At 34.4% G+C, this 16,600-nt stretch overlaps 1 protein-coding gene across 1 annotated transcript in view; it reads left to right on the top strand.

The window, feature by feature from the left end:
* ADAM32 (ADAM metallopeptidase domain 32) overlaps nucleotides 1-16,600 on the top strand; it is a 278,094-nt gene that overhangs the window by 25,956 nt on the left and 235,538 nt on the right. The window contains exons 4-9 of the mRNA XM_040490395.1: nucleotides 929-1,004; nucleotides 3,685-3,761; nucleotides 5,000-5,177; nucleotides 10,486-10,554; nucleotides 13,372-13,443; nucleotides 13,649-13,815. Coding sequence (XP_040346329.1) covers nucleotides 929-1,004; nucleotides 3,685-3,761; nucleotides 5,000-5,177; nucleotides 10,486-10,554; nucleotides 13,372-13,443; nucleotides 13,649-13,815 — 639 coding nt within the window. The remainder of the gene's footprint in view (nucleotides 1-928; nucleotides 1,005-3,684; nucleotides 3,762-4,999; nucleotides 5,178-10,485; nucleotides 10,555-13,371; nucleotides 13,444-13,648; nucleotides 13,816-16,600) is intronic.

The raw sequence follows: 16,600 nt of genomic DNA, 5'->3' as shown, positions 1-16,600 counted from the left end.
CCCAGAATTGAATACCATGGAAGAAGCAAGGATCTAGATAAAGGGACTCATAAAAGTATATAGAAAGATATTTGGGAAGCCAGGTGGAAATGGTATGATTAGAGTTGAAGAGTAGATAGTTTAAAGAAGGGAAGTGTGGTCAACAGTATGTGTATGTCGGACTACTTTTACTTGACTTTAAACTGCCTTTTAGATTTGACAACTAGAGGGTCATTAGTAACCTATATGAGATCACTTTTAGTAGAGGATTCCCAACTAGCTAGTGTGGGTGGTCTGCTTATGTTACATTGAATTGAAGAGTGACCATGAGGTGAGGAAGCATACCTAAAATAGGATAAGTATAGGCAATGATACCAGAGAATGTTGAACTTCTGGTTTTAGTATCTATGTTTAGATTAATACGGCTTCTACTTCATTATGTGGGTAATATATATGCGTGGTAGTAAAATTTAGAAAGAAAGAAAGAATGGAAAATTCTCATAATCCTATATCTTGTTCATATCTTTGTAAATTTTACAGTGCCTTTTCTCTCATCTTGTAGTCCCTTCTTATTTTCTTTAAGGGAGTTCATTAAAATAGAAAAATTATTTTGAGTGCATATTGCTTTGACTATAAATCACATACATGTCAAAAGAAAATACTACCTTTATCGTGTTTGCAGACTTACTATAAAGGCCCTGATAATAAATATACCAGGCTTTGAGGATCATACTACTTCTATGAAAATGTATCAACTCTGCTGTTGTAGCTTGAAAGCAGCCATGGACCATACATAACTTAATGGGTGTGGCTGTGTTCCTATAAGACTTAATTTACAAAGACAGAGTAGGTCAGATTTGGCCTGGGGGTATTACTTTACTTTGCTGAGCACTGCTTTATATGCTTCAGAAAGAATAACTTTTAATATTCTCTCATTTTTTGAATTCAGGATTTTTTTAGCACATAATTTTATGGTTTATGTGTATAATCAAGGATTTATGAATTCACATCCTTCAGATGTTCAGGTAAGATTTAAGTTCTATAATTTACAGATTTATAAAATCTTTTTTAATGCTTTAAAAAATGTATTTATTTATTTATTTATTTATTTATTTATTTATTTATTTATTTATGTTAGAGAGAGAGAGAGAGTGAGCAGGGAAGGGGCAGAGAGAGAGAGGGAGACAGAGAATTCTGTGCCATTAGCACAGAGCCTGATGCTGAGCTCAAACTCACAAACATTGAGATCATGACCTGAACCTAAATCGAGTCAGACGCTTAACTGACTGAACCACCCAGGTGTCCCTAAAATCTTTTTTACATTGAATGTATGTTTTCCTAATACAGAACACTATTCATAGGTGATATAGTTAAGAATCCATTTATTGCCTCATTTCCCTCACTATTAGGTCTTCCCGAAGTCTTAGTAAATTAAAGACAAACTTGATGGACTGAGGCTTTTACTCTACCTAGAATATAGGCACCATTTAGTTATTTAGTTTATTTATATTTTATTGAATAAATGAATATAAATTAAAGACTAATAGAAGCAAACACAAATATTATTGGACACAAAATCATACATTTTAAAACTTTTTTTAACCCTCATCCTATCCATCAATAAATTTAATTGATTCTACCCAGAATCCATCCTCTTCCTCTGTCTCCATCCACTGATACCACTCTTTTCCAAGTAAATGTTTGGATTATTACTATAACTTCTTGAATAATCTCCTTGTTTCTATACCTTGCCCATCCCCTCAGTTAGTTCTCAACATGGCAACCAGATAGATCATATTTAAAGCCTAAACACATTATGTTGTTTTTGTGCTCAGAACCCTCCATGGTATGATCTCCTATTGTTCACAAAGTGAAAACTGAAGTCATTTCAGTATCCTACAGCTTTTACACAATCTGGTCCTCTTTGCCTGACTTCATCTCCTGTTACTGTCTACCTTGTTTATTCTGTTCCAGTTATATTGGTCTCCTTGTTCTTTAACATACCAGACATGTTTTCCTTTCAAGATCTTTGTACTTTCTATTTTCTCTAATCCATATTGTTCTCTTTCTCAAGATTTCAAGATTCCCTTTCCTTAAGGCCTTTGTTTAAAATTACTCTATTAGTCCCTGACTACCCCCTATTTTAAATTGAACTCTTAACCTTAGTACTCTCTTACTTTATCTGTTTTATTTTTCTTCATAGTGATTATCAATATATGATGTGTCATATATTTTATCTATTTGTTTCATTTTCTGTTTCCCCAGTGAATATAATTTTCATGAGAGCAGGGAGTTTCATCTGTTTTTTTTTTTTCACTGATGTATCCCCAGTGTCTAGAAAAATGCCTGGCACATGGTTAGCATAACAAAAATTTGTTGAAAGATTGAATTTGGACACCATGTCACTTCACTTTTATTGGATAGGACCATCAGTTTCTTTTTCTTGTTCCTTCTTCCTCCCCTTAGTTTCAGTATAAAGCAGTGCTTTAAAAAGAAATCTTACATTGGTTTCCACCAAAATTTATCTACTGTGTCTTGGAAATTATATAATCTTCCTTTTTTTTTTTTTTTTCCCTCTCTGTGATGATGTTTGATGTATTTCTAGCTTAATTGTATTGTGGTCAGAGACCAAACTTTGTATGACTTCAGCTCTTTAAAATTTGTTGTCTTGCTTCATGGCTCAGAAGTTGATTTCATTTTTGTAAATGTTCCATGCTCTTTAAAAAGAAAGTGTATTCTTCAGTTTTTGTTCTACTTATATTAGGTTGCTAAGATGCTGTTTAAATCTTCTGTAGATTCTGAATGCTTGATGTATCAGTTACTGACAAATGTTATCTTTTAGTATGATTATGCATTTCTTTATTTTTATTATTCTTTCAATTTTGGGCTTATGTATTTTGAAGCTATGTATTAAGTGAATACAGATTTGGAATATCTGTATCTTCCTGGTCAGTTGAAATTCTTTTCATTATGAAATGTCCCTCTTTATCACTAGTAATGCTTTTTGCCTTAAAGTCTTCATTTCCTGTATTAGTATAGGTCCAGAATCATCCTTTTGGTTTGTGTTGATATGGTGTATCTTTTTCTAGTTCTTTAATCTTTCTCTGCCTTTAAATTTTAGGTGTTTCTTTTTAGCAGAATATTAGATTTTTAAAGATATTCAGATTCATAATCTTTGTCTTTTTTTTTTAATTTTTTTTCAACGTTTTTTATTTATTTTTGGGACAGAGAGAGACAGAGCATGAATGGGGGAGGGGCAGAGAGAGAGGGAGACACAGAATCGGAAACAGGCTCCAGGCTCTGAGCCATCAGCCCAGAGCCTACACGGGGCTCGAACTCACGGACCGCGAGATCGTGACCTGAGCTGAAGTCGGACGCTTAACCGACTGCGCCACCCAGGCGCCCCCATAATCTTTGTCTTTTGATTGATGAGCTAAATTTATATATTAGAAAGTAATTTAACATAAAATATGGGTAACACTTTGGAAGCAGGGTATAAAATAATAACCTCAAGTATTCATCAGAAGAGTAGTTAATATAGTGAAAGTGACAAACAGAGGGAAACTTTCTGAGTGTCACTTTATTGATATTGATATAAACCATGTAGCCTGTGAAAATACTCAGAAAGTTCTAGCAAGTATAAAAATAAGAAATCATTAGAAAGTTTTGTTAATCCTAAGTAACCACTTTTTTTTTTTTTCATAGGCTCAGTGCTATTACCAGGGGTATGTTGAAGGATATCCCAATTCTGTTGTTACACTCAGCACATGCACTGGATTGAGGTTATTTATTTTCTATCATTGATATGTGAACACTATAGTTAATGATTTTTGGCTGCAGTGAATTTGTTATGTTTATATTAAGTTTGGAGCTGGAAAAGGATTCCCATGTGCAATGATATCCTTCAGTGAACATCTTTCTTCTCTTGTATCTCTTCACGTTCCTTGCTGACTAGAGACATTTCTAACTTCCTTGAAGGTTTAGATTTCCTAGTTTCTTTAATCTATACCTTATTTTTTCTTAACTACAGAAATGACAACTGAATGTACATGACTAGAGCAAGTTGGAAGAGCTGTTTAGGATAACTTAGTTTTTCAGGAAATAATATTTTTGGTACTATGATATATCACCTACTAGCCTCGTGTTTGGAGATATAAAGATAAATAAAGATAAACAATCTTTTTCTTCAGGAAAATCACCTTCAGGGAGAGGAGACAAATTCTATATAAACAAATAGTTATTAATATAGTACTCATATTTTTCTAATAATATCACTGTCTTAAACTCTAAGAATTGTAGGGTTTCCTCCTTAATGCCTAGAGTTTTCCATTCTGTCAGGAAATTCTTCACCTTCATTTTGTAGTATAAGCTCCTTATTTTCACAAATAAATGTTCTTCGGTACTTGTTATATGGAACCCTGAAATTTGTTTTTTGGGAAGTATCTTACTACTTAGCTATTGAAATATAATCTGTTTGCAGGAAATAATAGTTATGGAAGTTGTTTACTCTTTAAACTCATGTTTTTAATTTCTTATTCAGACTGTGTACTTAATGAAAATACGTGTATTTTCATAATTACTGCTAAATTTTATTTTTATAAATAAAATTACTCATTACATATAGTTTTGTTATATAAGCAATATAAGCAGTTTTCAAAACCAACACAAGACAGAGAGAAATTTATTAAGATTTCTATTTACTGTTGCTTTCTTTAAGTCACTGACTTGGAGGACAGGGAATTTCTTGATCACTGTAATGCTGTATACTTATATACCTAGCAACTGATTACATAATTTCTTCTGCCTTTACAACTATAAAGAGAATGAAATGAAAAGTTAGTTTTGTGGATTGCAGGAGATCCTTTGTCTCTTCAGAGTTATCTCCAAAATGTAAAGAATTTGGCTAAAAATACTGAGCTCAGAAACATTCTTTACCATCCTCCTTCTTTAGGATTCTGTCAGAATTTTATCATATAGAATTGATTGAAAGCACTTAACATTTTTATCCATAATTTTACAGAGGAATACTGCAGTTTGAAAATGTTTCTTATGGAATTGAGCCTCTGGAATCTGTAGTTGAATTTCAGCATCTTATTTATAAATTAAGGGATGGAAACAATGAATTTGCAGCTCTTACCAAAGATAACCGAGGCATAGAACAAAACCCAGTGGACTATAACATTATTATAAGTGAAAAAGTGAGTTTGTATGTGTTGTTTTTACTACTTTCAGGGAAATTATTGCTTTTATTTATGTATAAGAGAAATGTATTAACCTATTGTATAACTGTAGCAAATATTCTTTCCTTGAGAACATACTCATCTTTCCTTAATGTTAAAATTTCCTTTGAACCATACATTGCCTTTTTCTCCTTGCATCAATTGATCATTTACTTTTTTATGACCCATTTTTATTTTAATTCTTATTTTGTTACATATTAATACCTTTCTAAAAATTAAGTAGTGTGTATTCAATATAAATTTAATTTAGTTCAACTCCTGACTTTGTGTCGGTATTCCTGGAAGTTATTTAATAAGGACAGTGTTTATAAAGATTGCATTCATAAATAAGGAGTCAGCATTAAATTATATCTTAATTAAAATTAAAATGTTGAAAGCAAGATTGTTATGTATAGCCATGTAAATTGTTCCAGTGTTCACCTTGTATACTTTCATGTTTTAATTTTCATAAAAGTAATTGTGAAATAAAATTTTTTTCTAAGTAAATGTGGCATAAATATGCATAGTTTATAAAAGACATATATGGCAGTGTTAGTTGTTCACAGTGCATGTTTTTCCATCTTCTTTCAGTTTAAAAAAAACAAACAAAACCCCTCAAAATTTAGCTGGGCATGTGAAAAAAGACTACATTTTTTCAAACTTCCCATGTATCTACATAGGGTCATGTGAAGAAGTTATAGCTAGTGACATGTGAACAGGTATAATGTCTGTCATGTCTGGATTGAATTCTAAAGAAAGGGAGCTTATCTTCTCCTTTTCACTTCCTGGTTGCAATGTGGACATGTTCATACATCATAGTCTACTAGGATGAGGATGATGCCATTCATGGCAGAACAATAATGTAGAGTGAGCCTTACTCCTGAAGAATTTACAAGACTAAACCACCATACCTCTTTAAACTTTTATGTAAGGGAGAAATAAACTTCCATTGTTTAATCCACTATTATTTTAGTGTCTAGGTTATAGATTCTAATCCTATGCCCCAAATAATACAGGGTTCAAGTGGATTTTGAAATGTACATGCAGCACCAAAGTGTTTAGTGATATATATAAAATTATATATAATATAATATACTATAATATAATATATAATATAATATATGTTTATAATTTTAAATGAAATTTTCTTAACTAAATACTGAATTTTTTCCATCTAAGAATTTATAATGGTAATTTACAGTGGCTTAGATGAACAAGTGTGGTGGACAATGTTGGTGCTCTGCCAAGATCCACTCTTACTGTATTTTTGTGGATATAAGGCAGGATGGTGGGACACCCTGTCTTTGGAGGTGGCTTTTGCTTTTAACATTCAGAATCTGTGACTCTTTTAAAAAATTTATTTATACTTAAAAAGTTTTTTCCAGTTTTATTGAGAGGTAATTGGCATATAACATCTTATTAGTTCTAGGTGTATAACAAAATGTTTTGATATTTACATATATTGCAAAATGAATTCCACAGTAAGCCTAGTTAACATCCATCACCACATAATTACAGTTTGCTTTCTTGTGATGAGAACTTTTAAGTTCACTCTCTTAGCAGCTCTCAAATATACATTACAGTATTATTAATTATAGTCACCTTATGTACGTTACATTCTCAGAACTTATTTGTCTTATAGCTTGGAAGTTTGTACCTTTTGACGACCTTCATTCATTTTTCCCCACCCCTACCCATGTTGAATTTATTTTCATATATGGTGTAAGAAAGTGGTCAGTTTCATTTTTCTGCATGTTGCTGCCCAGTTTTCTCAACACCATTTGTTGAAGAGACCTTTTTGGAATGCATATTCTTTCCTGCTTTGTTGAAGATTAATTGACTATACAGTTGTGGGTCCACTTCTGGGTTTACTATTCTGTTCCATTGATCTATGTGTCTGCTTTTGTGGCAGTACCATACTGTTTTAGTGAGTATAATATAGCATGAAATCCAAAATTGTGATGCCTCCAGTTTTGTTTTTTTTTCCTTTTTTTAAATATGAAATTTATTGTCAAACTGGTTTCCATACAACACCCAGTGCTCATCCCAACAGGTGCCCTCCTCAATGCCCATCACCCACTTTCCCCTCCCTCCCACCCCCCATCAACCCTCAGTTAATTCTCAGTTTTTAAGAGTCTCTTATGGTTTGGCTCCCACCCTCTCTTTTTTTTTTTTTCCTTCCCCTTCCCCCTGGTCTTCTGTTAAGTTTCTCAGGTTCCACATAAGAGTAAAAACAAATGATATCTGTCTTTCTCTGTATGACTTATTTCACTTAGCATAACACTCTCCAGTTCCATTCACGTTGCTACAAAAGGCCATATTTCATTCTTTCTCATTGCTAAGTAGTATTCCATTGTGTATATAAACCACAATTTCTTTTTTTTTTAATATATGAAATTTATTGTCAAACTGGTTTCCATACAACACCCAGTGCTCATCCCAAAAGATGCCCTCTTCAATACCCATCACCCACTCTTCCCTCCCTCCCACCCCCCATCAACCCTCAGTCTGTTCTCAGTTTTTAAGAGTCTCTTATGCTTTGGCTCTCTCCCACTCTAACCTCTTTTTTTTCCCTTTCCCTTCCCCATGAGTTTCTGTTAAGTTTCTCAGGATCCACATAAGAGTGAAAACATATGGTATCTTTCTCTGTATGGCTTATTTCACTTAGCATAACACTCTCCAGTTCCGTCCATGTTGCTACAAAGGGCCATATTTCATTCTTTCTCATGCCACGTAGTACTCCATTGTGTATATAAACCACAGTTTCTTTCTTTCATCAATTGATGGACATTTAGGCTCTTTCCATAATTTGGCTATTGTTGAAAGTGCTACGATAAACATTGGGGTACAAGTGCCCCTGTGCATAAGCACTCCTGTATCCCTTGGGTAAATTCCTAGCAATGCTATTTCTGGGTCATAGGGTAGATCAATTTTTAATTTTTTGAGGAATCTTCACACTGTTTTCCAGAGTGGCTGCACCAGTTTGTATTCCCACCGACAGTGCAAGAGGGTTCCGTTTCTCCACATCCTCTTCAACATCTATAGTCTCCTGATTTGTTCATTTTAGCCACTCTGACTGGCGTGAGGTGATATCTCAGTGTGGTTTTTGATTTGTATTTGTTTTTCTTCTTTGGCTGTTCGGGGTCTTTTGTGTTTCTATACAAATTTTAGGATTGTTTGTTCTAGTTCTGTGAAAAATGCTTGTGTTATTTTGATGGGGATTGCATTAAATGTGTAGATGGTTTGGGTAGTATCGATATTTTAACAATGTTCTTCTAATCCATGAGCATGGAATCCTTTCCATTTATTTGTGTCCTCTTTGATTTCTTTTATAAGTGTTACATAGTCTTAAGAGTATAGATCTTTTACCTCTTTGGTTAGGTTTATTCTTAAGTATCTAATTTTTTTTGGGTGCAATTGCAAATAGGATCAATTCCTTGATTTCTTTTTCTGCTGTATTGTTATTGATGTCTAGAAATGCAACCCATTAATGTATGTTGATTTTATATCCTGCAACTTTATTGAATTCATGTATTAATTCTGGTAATTTTTTGGTGGGGTCTTTTGGGTTTCCTACATAGTATATAATGTCATATGCACATAGTGAAAGTTTGACTTTTTCCTTGCCAGTTTGGATACCCTTTATTTATTTATTTTTTTGTTGTCTGATTGCTGAGGCTAAGACTTCTAGTACTGTATTAAATAGTAATGGTGATAATGGACATCCTTGTCTTCTTCTTGACCATTTAGTTAAAGCTCTCAGTTTTTCCCCATTGAGGATGATATTACCTATGGGTCTTTCATATGTGGACTTTATGGTGTTGAGGTGTGTCCCTACTTTGTTGAGGGTTTTTATTGAGAATAGATACTGCACTTTGTCAAATGCTTTTTCTGCGTCTATGAGAGGATCATATGGTTCTTTTCTTAATAATGTGGCCTATCATGTTGATTGATTTGTGAATATTAAACCACCGTTGCAGGGCGCCTGGGTGGCGCAGTCGGTTAAGCGTCCGACTTCAGCCAGGTCACGATCTCGCGGTCCGTGGGTTCGTGCCCCGCGTCGGGCTCTGGGCTGATGGCTCAGAGCCTGGAGCCTGTTTCCGATTCTGTGTCTCCCTCTCTCTCTGCCCCTCCCCCGTTCATGCTCTGTCTCTCTCTGTCCTAAAAATAAATAAACGTTGAAAAAAAAAATTAAAAAAAAAAAAAAATAAACCACCGTTGCAGCCCACTTGATCATGGTGAATTATTCTTTTAATGTACTGTTGGATTTGTTTTGCTAGTATCTTATTTAGAATTTTTGCATCCATGTTCATCAGGGATGTTGGCCTATAATTCTCCTTTTTTAATGGGGTCCTTGTCTGGCTTTGGAATCAATGCTACCCTTGTAGAAGGAGTTTGGATGTTTTCCTTCCATTTCGATTTTTTTGGAACAGTTTGAGAAGAACAGGTATTAAGTCTTCTTTAAATGTCTTGTAGAATTCCCCTGGGAAACATACGTGGCCTTTTTGGGACATTTTTTTTGTTGGGAGATTTTTGGTTACTGAATCAGTTTCTTTGCTAGTTATGGGTCTGTTCAAATTTTCTATTTCTTCCTGTTTCAGTTTTGGTAGTTTGTATGTTTCTAGGAATTTGTCCATTTCTTCCAGAGTGCCCAATTTGTTGGCAATTGTAATATGTTTATGCAATGGAATATTCAGCCTTAACAAAGAAGGAAATCTTCCCATCTGTGACAACATTGATGAACCTGGAGGATGTTATGCTAAGTGAAGTAAGCCATGCACAGAAAGACAAATAATATATGATCTCACTTATATGTGTTATCTAAAATAGTCAAACTCAGAGCCAAGAAATAAAATGGTAGTTGCCAGGACCTGAGGACAGGGAGAAATGGTGAAATGTTGGCCAAATGGTACTAAGTTTCAGTTATACAAGATAAGTAAGTTCTGGAGATTTAATATACAGTAATATGACTATAGTTAACAATAGCATATTGTAAACTTGAAATTTCCTGAGTGTTGATCTTACAGGTTCTCATCTCACACACACACACACACACACACACACACAGAAAATTGTAGCTATGTGAGGTGGATATGTTAATTAGGTTGATTGTGGCAATTATTTCACTATATGTGTATATATGAACATCTGATCTTATACCTTAAATACATATAATTTTTATTTGTCAATTATTCCTCAGTAAAGTGGGAAAATGATTTTAAAAGCTCAGGATAAACAATTTATGAAAGTTTTATATGCTTTTAAGTGTTCTTTATCTTTTTTCTAGTCACAATCAACTGTTCCGGATTTAATCCCTCTTTATCTAGAGATGCATATTATGGTGGATAAAGCTTTGGTATGTGTTTTTCTTTTTCTTTGCTGTAAATATTTGGTGTGAATGCATGACTATCCCTAGCTAAAAAGGAATTTAAAAATTCCAAATTTTAGACCACATGTCAGAGAGAGAACAGTGAAAAAACTTGCAAACTGAAAAACCAAATACTCAAAATTATATAATTGTTTTATTTTTATTTTTTAATTTACATCCAAGTTAGTTAAGTTAACATGTAGTGCAATAATGATTTCAGGAGTAGAACCCACTGATTCATCCCCTATGTATAATACTCTGTGCTCATCCCAACAAGTGTTTTCCTCAATGCCCCTTGCCCCTTTATCCATCCCCCCACCCACAATCCCTCTAGGAATCCACAGTTTGTTCTCTTTATTTAAAGAGTATCTTATGTTTTATCCCTCTCCCTATGTTTATACTATTTTTGCTTCCCTTCCCCTATGTTCATCTGTTTTGAATCTTAAATTCCACATGAGTGAAGTCATATATTTGTCTTTCTCTAACTAATTTCGTTTAGCATAATACCCTCTAGTTCCATCCATGTTGTTGCAAAATGCAAGATTTCATTCTTTTTGATTGCCAAGTAATACTCCACTATCTATGTATCTATGTATCTATGTATCTATCTATCTGTCTATCATCTATCTATCTATCTACCATATCTTCTTTATCCATTCATCTGTCAGTGAACATTTGGGCTCTTTCCACATTGGCTGTTGTTGGTAGAGCTGCTGTACATTGCGGTGCATATGTCCCTTTGAAACAGAACACCTGTATTCTTTGCATACATACCTAGTAGTGCAATTGCTGGGTCATAGGGTAGTTCTATTTTTAGTTTTTTGAGGAACCTCCGTACTGTTTTCCAGAGTGGCTGCCCCAGTTTCCATTCCACCAGCAGTGCAAAAGGGTTCCTCTTTCTCCTCATCCTCTCCAGCATCTGTTGTTGACTGAGTTGTTCATTTTAGCCATTCTGACAGGTGTGAGGTGGTATCTCATTGTGGTTTTGATTTGCATTTCTCTGATGATGAGTGATGTTGAGCAATTTTTCATGTGTCTGTTAGCCATCTGAATGTCTTCTTATGAAAAGTGTCTATGTATGTCTTTTGCCCATTTCTTCACTGGATTATTTGTTTTTTTTGTGTTGAGTTTGATAAGTTCTTGGGGGCACCTGGGTGGCTCAGTCAGTTAAGTGTCTGACTCTGGCTCAAGTCATGATCTTGTGGTTCATGGGTTCCACGAATCCATGGGCGCTATGCTGGCAGCTCAGAGCCTGAACCCTTCTTTGGATTCTGTGTCTCCCTCTCTCTCTGCCCCTCCCCTGCTCGCTTTCTCTCTCTCTCTCTTAAAAATAAATAAACATTAAAAATTTTTAAAGAGATTGCTTTGGCTATTCAGTGTCTTTTCTGGTTCCATACAAATATTAGGATTGTTTGCTCTGGCTCTGTGAAGAAAGCTGGTATTATTTTGATAGGTATTGCATGGAGTATGTAGATTGCTTAGGGTAGTATTGATGTTTTAACAATATTTGTTCCTCCAATCCATGAGCATGGAATATTTTTCCATTTTTTGTGTCTTCTTCAATTTCTTTCATGAGCTTTCTATAGTTTCAGTGTATAGATTTTTCACCTCTTTGGTTAGATTTATTCCTAGGTATTTTATGGATTTTGATGCAATTGTAAATGGGATCAATTCCTTGATTTCTCTTTCTGTTGCTTCATTATTGGTTTATAGGAATGCAACCAATTTCTGTGCATTGATTTTATATCCTACGACTTTACTGAATTCATGGATCAGCTCTAGCAGTTTGTTGGTGGAATCTTTTGGGTTTTCCATATAGAGTATCATGTCATCTGCGAGAGTGCAAGTTTGACCTCCTGGCCGATTTGGATGCTTTTTATTTGTGTTGTCTGATTGCAGAGACTAAGACTTCCAATACTATGTTCAATAAGAGTGGTGAGAGTGGACATCAAGGGATGCTGTACTTTAGAGAGATGATTTATAGATATGGAATTTGACATTGGCACATTCCACAAAGTTTATTCAGATTTCAGCAGTTGTATATACACTCATTTGTGTGTGTGTGTGTGTGTGTGTGTAGTTTTATGCAGTAGGGCCACTTATGTAGCCTTATGTAATCACTGTCACAATCAAGACACTCAATAATACCATCACTAATAAGACTCTCTCATGTTCTAACTTCATTGTCACATTTGTTTCTCCCTGCCTCCCTACACTTCTTAACCACTGGCAGTCACTAATTTGTTCTCCATCCCTTGGTTTCAGGAATATTGCATAAATGTTACCTTGTGGTATATATCCTTTTGAGATTTTTTAATACTCAGCATATTTTCTTAAGTTTTATACAGTTTAGTGAGTTACTTTTTATTACTGAACAGTATTACATGTTATGAATGTACCACAATTTGTTTAACCAGTTAACGACTGAAGGACATATGAATTGTTTCCAGTTTTTGGCTAATAGGAATAAAACTGTTATGGACATTTATGTATAGATTTTTTGTGAGCATCAGTTTTTATTTCTTTAGGATAAATGCCCAGGAGTGCAATTGCTGGGTCATATGGTCAGTACATTATTTGTTTTGAAAGAAGCTGTTAAACTTTCCAGAATGGCTGTATGATTTTACATTCCCACCGGCATATTTGAGTGGTCCAATTTATATTTATTTTTTTATTGTTACTATCTTATTTTGCACTGATATAACTCCCAAGCAGTCTCAAACTTTTGAGAGTAGATGGAGAGTATATCTCAAACATACTACACAACAGATTGTATTTCAATTTAAAATTAATTTTGTTTTTCAGTATGATTACTTGGGCTCTGAAAGCATGATAGTGACAAATAAAATCATCGAAATTATTGGCCTTGTAAATGCAGTAAGTATTTTCCTTTTCATACTAGTTAGAAAAATTTATACTAGTTTTGAAATTATAATTGGCAATTAACTTAACGTGGCATTTCTGAATAATTAAGCCATCTGTATAGACTGAGTGTGGATTTGTCAATGCATTGAATTAATTTCATGGTTATTGTAAAATAACAAAGATTAATTTTTCATGTATTTACCTCTTTTGTCTTTAGATGTTTGCCCAATTTAAAGTTACTATTGTGCTGTCATCGTTGGAGTTATGGTCAGATAACAATAAGATTTCTACAGTTGGTGAGGCAGATGAAGTATTGCATAGATTTTTAGAATGGAAAAAGTCCTATCTTTCTCTAAGACCTCATGATATTGCATATCTATTCATGTAAGAATAATATTTCAGTATTCTTAGAAAACAAAGATCTGTGACAATGATGTAGCTTAATTTAGGGAATTTTTATTCAGTTATGATTATTCATACATTATTATATACTTCATTCAGGCATCATACTCTCTGGTTGTCAGTAAAAAAAAAAAACTTGCCAAAATTTATCTCTATGCATATTAACTTTTTACTAATGAGATTGATATTTCAATAGGTTAAACAATTTCAGGACTCTTGGATCTGGTGGTGTCTCTCAGGTTGAACCCACAGGTTTTAACTCCAGAGCCCATAATCTTAACCACTACCTAAAAAAATGGGACTTATCTTGTGAAGTTTATATTTTTGTTATGAAGTTATGATCAAAGGCTTGGTAAAGTATGTTAAAAATAGTTTATCCAAATGGATTTTCTGCATTATTTTATTTTATTTATTTTATTTTTTATTTTTTAAAAATTTACATCCAAATTAGTTAGCATATAGTGCAGCAATGATTTCAGGAGTAGATTCCTTAGTGCCCCTTACCCATTTAGCCCATCCCCCCTCCCACAACCCCTCCAGTAACCCTCAGTTTGTTCTCCATATTTATGAGTCTCTTCTGTTTTGTCCCCCTACCTGTTTTTTATATTATTTTTTGTTTCCCTTCCCTTATGTTCATCTGTTTTGTCTCTTAAAGTCCTCATATGAGTGAAGTCATATGATACTTGTCTTTCTCTGATTGACTAATTTCACTTACCATAATACCCTCCAGTTCCATCCATGTAGTTGCAAATGGCAAGATTTCATTCTTTTTGATTGCCGAGTAATACTCCATTGTATATATATATACCCCACATCTTCTTTATCCATTCATCCATTGATGGACATTTGGGCTCCTTCCCTACTTTTGCTATTGTTGATAGTGCTGCTATAAACATGGGGATGCATGTGTCCCTTTGAAACAGCACACCTGTGTCCCGTGGACAAAAGCCTAGTAGTGCAATTGTTGGGTCATAGGGTAGTTCTATTTTTAGTTTTTTGAGGAACCTCCATATGTTTTCCAGAGTGGCTGCACTGGCTTGCATTCCCACCAACAATGCAAAAGAGATTCTCTTTCTCCGCATCCTCACCAACATCTGTTGTTGCCTGAGTTGTTAATATTAGCCATCCTGACAAGTGTGAGGTGGTATCTCATTATGGTTTTGATTTGTATTTCCCTGATGATGAGTGATGTGGAGCATTTTTTCATGTGTCGGTTGGCCATCTGGATGTCTTCTTTGGAGAAGTGTCTATTCATGTCTTTTGCCCATTTCTTCACTGGATTTTTTGTTTTTCGGGTGTTGAGTTTGATAAGTTCTTTATACATTTTGGATACTAACCCTTTATCTGATATGTCATTTGTAAATATCTTCTCCCATTCTGTCGGTTGCCTTTTAGTTTTGCTGATTGTTTCTTTTGTTATGCAGAAGCTTTTTATTTTGATGAGGTCCCAGTAGTTCATTTTTGCTTTTGTTTCCCTTGCCTCCAGAGAGAGACATGTTGAGTAAGAAGTTGCTGCAGCCAAGATCAAAGAGGTTTTTGCCTGCTTTCTCCTCAGGATTTTCATGGCTTCCTGTCTGATGTTTAGGTCTTTCATCCATTTTGAGTTTATTTTTGTGTATGGTGTAAGAAAGTGGTCCAAGTTCATTCTTCTGCATGTTGCTGTCCAGTTTTCCCAGTACCACTTGCTGAAGAGGCTGTCATTATTCCATTGGATATTCTTTCCTGTTTTGTCAAAGATTAGTTGGCCATACATTTGTGGGTCCATTTCTGGGTTCTCTATTCTATTCCATTGATCTGAGTATCTGTTCTTGTGCCAGTACCATACTCTCTTGATGATTACAGCTTTGTAGAACAGCTTCAAGTCCAGGATTGTGATGCTTCCTGCTTTGGTTTTCTTTTTCAAGATTGCTTTGGCTATTCACGGTCTTTTGGGTTCCATACAAATTTTAGGATTATTTGTTCTCGCCCTGTGAAGAATGCTGCTGTTATTTTGGTAGGGATTGCATTGAATATGTAGATTGCTTTGGGTAGTATCGACATTTTAATAATATTTGTTCTTCCTATCCAGGAGCATGGAATCTTTTTCCATTTTTTTGTGTCTTCAATTTCTTTCATAAGCTTTCAATAGTTTCAGTGTATAGATTTTTCAGCTCTTTGGTTAGATTTATTCCTAGGTATTTTATGGATTTTGGTGCAATTGTAAATGGGATAGATTCCTTGATTTCTCTTTTTGTCGCTTCATTGTTGGTGTATAGGAATGTAACCGATTTCTGTGCATTGATTTTATATCCTGCAACTTTGCTGAATTCATGAATCAGTTCTAGCAGTTTGTTGGTGGAATCTTTTGGGTTTTCCATATAGAGTATCATGTCATCTGTGAAGAGTGAAAGTTTGACCTCCTTCTGGCCAATTTGGATGCCTTTTATTTCTTTGTGTTGTCTGATTACAGAGGCTAAGACTTCCAATACCATGTTGAATAACAGTGGCGAGAGTGGACATCCCTATCTTGTTCCTGACCTTAGGGGGAAAGCTCTCATTTTTTCTCTATTGAGGATGATACTAGTGTTGTGTCTTTCATATATGGCTTTTATGATCTTGAGGTATGATCCTTCTATCCCTACTTTCTTGAGGGTTTTTATCAAGAAAGCATTCTGTATTTTGTCAAATGCTTTCTCTGCATCTATTGAGAGGATCATATGGTTCTTATCCTTTCTTTTATTGATGTAATGAATCACACTGATTGTTTTGCAGATATTGAACCAGCCCT

Source organism: Herpailurus yagouaroundi, unplaced genomic scaffold (assembly GCF_014898765.1).
Source record: "Herpailurus yagouaroundi ecotype Mexico unplaced genomic scaffold, PumYag 28, whole genome shotgun sequence".
Classification (NCBI taxonomy): Eukaryota; Metazoa; Chordata; class Mammalia; order Carnivora; family Felidae; genus Herpailurus; species Herpailurus yagouaroundi.
This window is presented reverse-complemented; position numbering and strand designations above follow the sequence as displayed.